The 7000-nt window shown below is 33.9% G+C and overlaps 1 protein-coding gene across 1 annotated transcript in view; it reads left to right on the top strand.

Moving 5' to 3' along the window:
- Positions 1–4768: 4768 nt before the first annotated feature.
- LOC107653596 (double-stranded RNA-specific editase 1-like) overlaps positions 4769–7000 on the top strand; it is a 16543-nt gene continuing 14311 nt past the window's right edge. Inside the window, exon 1 of the mRNA XM_016440341.1 lies at positions 4769–4927. Within this exon, the coding sequence (XP_016295827.1) occupies positions 4828–4927 (100 nt within the window). The 5' untranslated portion in view covers positions 4769–4827. The remainder of the gene's footprint in view (positions 4928–7000) is intronic.

Raw genomic sequence — 7000 nt, 5'->3', positions numbered from 1 at the left:
ATAACATTTACCTATTTTATCTCACAATTCTGACTTTTTTTTCTCGCAAATGCAAGTTTATATCTCCTAGTTTGGACTTTATAACTCAATTTAACTCAACAATTGCGAGTTTGTCAATTCTGAGGAAAAAAAGGCAGAATTGCGAGTTTACATCACGCAGTTCTGAGGGAAAAAAAAGGCAGAATTGCGAGTTTATATCACGCAATTCTGAGAAAAAAAGTAAAAATTGCCAGTTTACATCACGCAATTCTGAGGAAAAAAAGTCAGAATTGCGAGTCTACATCACGCAATTCTGAGGAAAAAAAGGCAGAATTGCGAGTTTACATCACGCAAGTCTGAGGAAAAAAAAGGCAGAATTCCGAGTTTACATCACGCAATTCTGAGGGAAAAAAGGCAGAATTGCGAGTTTACATCACGCAAGTCTGAGGAAAAAAAAGGCAGAATTCCGAGTTTACATCACGCAATTCTGAGGGAAAAAAGGCAGAATTGCGAGTTTACATCACGCAATTCTGAGGAAAAAAGTTAAAATTGCCAGTTTACATCACGCAATTCTGAGGAAAAAAAGGCAGAATTGCCAGTTTACATCGCGCAATTCTGAGGGAAAAAAAGGCAGAATTGCGAGTTTACATCACCCAATTCTGAGGAAAAAAAGTCAGAATTGCGAGTTTATATCAGGCAATTCTGAGGAAAAAAAGGCAGAATTGCGAGTTTACATCACCCAATTCTGAGGAAAAAAAGTCAGAATTGCGAGTTTATATCAGGCAATTCTGAGGAAAAAAAGGCAGAATTGCCAGTTTACATCACGCAATTCTGAGGAAAAAAAGTTAAAATTGCCAGTTTACATGCTATGTTCTCAGAATTGCGAGCTTACATCACGCAATTCTGAGGAAAAAAAGTCAGAATTGCGAGTTTACATCACGCAATTCTGAGAAAAAAAGTCAAAATTGCGAGTTTACATCACGCAATTCTGAGGGAAAAAAGGCAAAATTGGCAGTTTACATCACACAATTCTGAGGGAAAAAAGGCAAAATTGCCAGTTTACATCACACAATTCCGAGGAAAAAAAAGGCAGAATTCCGAGTTTACATCACGCAATTCTGAGGGAAAGAAAGGCAGAATTGCGAGTTTACATATCACGCAATTCTGAGGGAAAGAAAGGCAGAATTGCGAGTTTACATATCACGCAATTCTGAGGGAAAGAAAGGCAGAATTGCGAGTTTACATATCACGCAATTCTGAGGGAAAGAAAGGCAGAATTGCGAGTTTACATATCACGCAATTCTGAGGGAAAGAAAGGCAGAATTGCGAGTTTACATATCACGCAATTCTGAGGGAAAGAAAGGCAGAATTGCGAGTTTACATATCACGCAATTCTGAGGGAAAGAAAGGCAGAATTGCGAGTTTACATATCACGCAATTCTGAGGGAAAGAAAGGCAGAATTGCGAGTTTACATATCACGCAATTCTGAGGGAAAGAAAGGCAGAATTGCGAGTTTACATATCACGCAATTCTGAGGGAAAGAAAGGCAGAATTGCGAGTTTACATATCACGCAATTCTGAGGGAAAGAAAGGCAGAATTGCGAGTTTACATATCACGCAATTCTGAGGGAAAGAAAGGCAGAATTGCGAGTTTACATATCACGCAATTCTGAGGGAAAGAAAGGCAGAATTGCGAGTTTACATATCACGCAATTCTGAGGGAAAGAAAGGCAGAATTGCGAGTTTACATATCACGCAATTCTGAGGGAAAGAAAGGCAGAATTGCGAGTTTACATATCACGCAATTCTGAGGGAAAGAAAGGCAGAATTGCGAGTTTACATATCACGCAATTCTGAGGGAAAGAAAGGCAGAATTGCGAGTTTACATATCACGCAATTCTGAGGGAAAGAAAGGCAGAATTGCGAGTTTACATATCACGCAATTCTGAGGGAAAGAAAGGCAGAATTGCGAGTTTACATATCACGCAATTCTGAGGGAAAGAAAGGCAGAATTGCGAGTTTACATATCACGCAATTCTGAGGGAAAGAAAGGCAGAATTGCGAGTTTACATATCACGCAATTCTGAGGGAAAGAAAGGCAGAATTGCGAGTTTACATATCACGCAATTCTGAGGGAAAGAAAGGCAGAATTGCGAGTTTACATATCACGCAATTCTGAGGGAAAGAAAGGCAGAATTGCGAGTTTACATATCACGCAATTCTGAGGAAAAAAAAGGCAGAATTCCGAGTTTACATCATGCAATTCTGAGGAAAAAAAGGCAGAATTGCGAGATAAAAAGTCGGAATTACCTCTTTTATTTTTTATTCAGCGGCGGAAACGGGCTTCCATTGAGCTGTTTATTAACTGCTAAAACTCACTCAACCATTTAGCTTTTACCAGTGTTTCAAAATAACAACGAAATTGGATTTGTGTGCACACATGGGGGCTCTTATCACAGCAGGTGTTGTTTTATTGTGAGAGGGAATATCTTAAAGATGATTGGTAGCACCGTTTTTCAGCCCTCCTAATATGGCGATAGTATAAGCAATTTAATAGTCTTAATTTGATCGCCTCTTTTCCAAGTCCAGTTTTCTCTAATGCAGATTCGTCTCTTCATATCAATAGTTTTTCAACCAGTGAGATTTCGTGGTAGGCGGAGCTTCAAATGGAAAGAGTATGTGTGTGTAGATTTTGTCATACAGAATGCAAAGAGAAGCATGTTTATAATGATGTTTTGTTTTCTTACGGTGTATCTGTTTATGTGTGTGTCTTTCTCCTTCTTACATAGTCAGACGCTCTATAAACGTTCTGACTGATTTGACACGAGTTTGAGTTGGCGGGAAGTTCACCTTGTGTTTACACTGAGTTTACAGCGCCGACTTCTGGCAACATTTAGCTGCTGCACGTAAGGAGTAGAGATGTTTGAGCAACACATTCAGACTCTTACATTTGGGCCTGAATTGGATTTATTTCCATGTTTTCTATTCCTTCAGGTTTTTATTATTTTTATTTTTTGATTTTCTATAATTTATGAATTAAATGCATTAGATAATTAATTAATAAATTAATGCAAAATATGAACTAAAATAGAAAAAACGTATGTTTTTAGTTTTTCATATTTTTGTGTTACTTCGCTTATTTTCTTTATTATTTTTTTGTTTACATTTATTTAGTTTTTCCATAATTTATCAATTAAATCCTTAAATTGAATAATTAATAAATAAGAGAATTTTGTCTTTTTATTTTATTTTTATTGATTAATTGCAGGTTTGGTCCTTCATAAGATCTGTCATTTACAGTGAAGCTGTTTTGATATTTAACAGCTGATTGATGTGATTGTCGTGTGTCTGTTGTAAATATGAAAACGCTGATATCTGTTCTTTTGTTACAGGTCTCAAAGCACACTGTGAGGCTTGTAAAGAAAAGGAGGCTAAACATACAGGTGGGTTTCACGTGTATATAGCAAGCTTCGTTTGCAAATATATAGTAATCTGCTGCTCTGATAACTTCGCATTTGTTGGTGAGTTGTGTGATTGTAATTATGTGGTGTCATTATACTGAATGTCAAGCAGAGGGAGGCAGAGGTTTGCTAAACGCAGCTTTTAGGTTCACTCACTTCACCGTCAAAATGTATCTGTGGATGGAGTTTTTAATGTTTACTTTAAAACTTTAAATTTTAATAATAAAATTAATAAATGCAATAATTTTTAGTTTAGTTAAAATGATTTAAAATTAATAAAAATGTTATATTTATTTACATTTTAATTTAACAAAAAGATATTTAATTGAAATGTGTTCAGCGTTAATTTAAGTTTATTTAATTTTATGTAATGAAAAAGTATTGAATTAATTTTTATTGATTTTATAATAAAAATTATAAAAAATAAATGCAATTTTTAATTAAATTAATATGCATGTAATAAAACATCTTCATTATTTACATTTTGGTTCCATAAAAATATATTTAATTGTATTGTATTTCATTTTAATTTAATTGTATTTATTTTTAATGAATGTATATTTATTAAATTTATAATTTTAGAATAAATAAAATATTATGCATTTTACATTTTAATTAATATAATGAAAAAATGTTTAATTTAATTAATAATGCTATTTTAAATTAATTTTATTTATAGTTAATCTTATTTCAATGAGAATTTTAATTTCTTTAAATGACATTTTATTTTAATTTAATAAAGTAAAAATTGGCAACCAACAGATATTAGTCTTCAGTTGCATGTTGATACTGTAAGGTAAATGGTGTTCTAAAAATTGTTAAAAAAATTATTTAATAAAATTGCCATTTTAATCTTGTTTTAATGAGATTTCTAATGCAAATTAAATTGAATTAATTTTATTAAAATAAAAAAATTGACTTGATAAGAATTGCATCAGTTGCATGTTATATATATATATATATATATACTGTACATATAACCTTAATGTAATTTTAATTTTTTTTAGATATTATTAATTTTTTATGTAATTATTTATATTTTTATCTTACTTAATAAAATAAAAAAGGGGCGACTATTAACAATAAGAACTGGCAAACAACAGGTATTAGTCTTCAGTTGTGTGTTGATAACTGTAAGGTAAATGATGTTCTGTAAGCATTTGACTAAAGAAAAAGCCGAAACCTCGTTTCAGACGTCTGAAATGACAGTAACAAGAGGGAGTGACTAGTAGAGTTCACAGCAGGTTACATCTCAGCGTCAGCCCTCCCTCTACACAACACATCACTCCTGCTCTCCTCCTCACTCTCGTTCCCTCCGTCTCACCCCTCACTCCTGCTGAAGTTGACTTCAGAGAGAGATCGTGTTTACGGTTAGTGTACGGCGGTATGGCACAGAGTCAGACCTGCTCTCAAAGCATGGGAGCGTATTACTGCCTCGTTCGCAGGAGGTTCAAGAGAAGACGCAAAAAACGATCCGAACGCAAAGGTAAAGCGTTTGTCTTTCCACATAAAACCTAAATCGCTTTCAGTCGCTCTGGATCGAAGTGTGTGTAAACGTTTAATCGCAAACGCGTAATCGCAAATGTTTATGTAAACGTTTGACACTTGTTTTTTTCAATTTTGGTTTGTTTGTTTGATTAATTGTTTGAACTACATAAAACTGGAATCTACAAAAACAAAAAAAGTCCTGTAAAAATCCTGTAAATGACTTTTTTTGTATTTTGAGTAGATTTAACTTGTTTGCACAAATTGTGTGTTAGTATTAGTTTCGTTTGCGATGCTTTTATTTGCAACTTATCAATGCCAAGATATAGTTAAACAAGGTTTACGATCTTGGAAAACCTGGAAATGTTTTGTCATTTTGAAAGGCTGGAACAGTAATTATATATTAATTTTATAATCTTACATTTAGTTTTTCTTGTGTTAATAAAGTTATTGCACAGCAAACATAATATTTAGAGTTGAGTATACTTGATTTCTGTTTTTTGTACTGTTTGTACAAAAAAAACTGACACTTTATATCGCCATCAAATTATTTGTAAATTATTTAAGAGCTCAGCTCTTATTTAATCTAATGGAATGGAAAATTGGAAATTCTAATGGAAAAGCCTTGGAAATCTGTTGAACAAAATGTGTTTGAAGTTCAGATAGCTGTTGTTGCTGTCAGTGGCAACATCGAGTCTCAGACTGACTTTGCTGCTCTCTTACATACTAGTTCTTGCATTATTTCTACCTGCTGTGTTGTAGCTATCAACCGTTATTCTTCTCTACGACTTGCCTTGAGTCGCGGTTCGTAAAGGCTTGTACTGTATCTCTCTCTCTTTGAGACGGTTGTGTCGGTGCTGCAGGTTCAATTCAGACAGCTCCTCATGTGTGAAGTTTAATCCGTCTCATTAGGACGGCCACTTCACGCCGCTAATCTCTCACCACGGTTACGCCAGCGCCGCCGCCAGTCAAAGATGAGCAGCTGAGTTATTGTTAAGATAAAAGATTTTATCATTCACGTGTTTAGTGAACAGATAACCTTTTTTGTACTGTTTGTACAAAAAAAACTGACACTTTATATCGCCATCAATGCAAATAAAAGTCAAACTTGGGGCCAACTGCCATGAAAATTATTACAGTTCAATTTCTATTAAATTAAAATAAATTAATTTCAGTCTTAGTCATTGAAAAGTCACTTTTCCTATATATAATATAATAATAACGAATCAATATTTATTATTTATTGCTTTATTATTATTATTGTGAGGGAGAAAGGATGGAGAAATGTTTAGAAAACAAAGCCTATTTATGAAAAATTATGGAAATTTCATATTTCAGTAATATTTTTTTTTGTTTATTTGTTATTTTCTTCTTCTAAAGGCCAATTGAATGGATAAGTGTAATGGTAATTTTGAAAAAGAAATTGACCCATTCATATTTTTTGTATGTAGTAATATATTTGTAAATTGCATCTAGTATATATTTCTATAATAATGATAAATAAAAAATATTATAAAGGTTGTCCCTGTCACTTCTGCAGAATCGTGATGCTCTGATGGACGCATGTCTTCCCTGCTCATTTGTAGCTCACGGTCTCTTAAAATTGCTGGATGGAGGTCTTGATAAGCAATTGTTTTAGTATAATACAAACCTTCCCTCTTGGTATGATCTTGCCTTTATCCCATAATCGCCTTTACAATGGGCAACCTCTGTGGTTGAGCAATTCGTTTTGCAGCTTTCTAGTTGATAAAGCGTTATTAAGCAGGGATGAGAATTGCAAGAAGTGTAAATAATAAAATAATAATAATAAACTATACATATACATTAAAAAATATATATATACAAATAATAAACTGCTTAGTTCAACCTCAAGCATTACTGTTATGTTAGTCCAATCTGACCTGTGCTGCAGCCTGGAATTAAACCACATCATGCTGGTTTGGTCTGGTCAGAGGAGAACTGGCCCCCCGACTGAGCCTGGTTTCTCCCAAGGTTTTTTCTCCATTTTGTCACCGATGGAGTTTTGGTTCCTTGCCGCTGTCGCCTCTGGCTTGCTTAGTTGGGGACACTTCAT

The sequence above is a fragment of the Sinocyclocheilus anshuiensis genome, unplaced genomic scaffold (genome assembly GCF_001515605.1).
Source record: "Sinocyclocheilus anshuiensis isolate Anshui unplaced genomic scaffold, SAMN03320099.WGS_v1.1 scaffold1079, whole genome shotgun sequence".
NCBI lineage: Eukaryota > Metazoa > Chordata > Actinopteri > Cypriniformes > Cyprinidae > Sinocyclocheilus > Sinocyclocheilus anshuiensis.
This window is presented reverse-complemented; position numbering and strand designations above follow the sequence as displayed.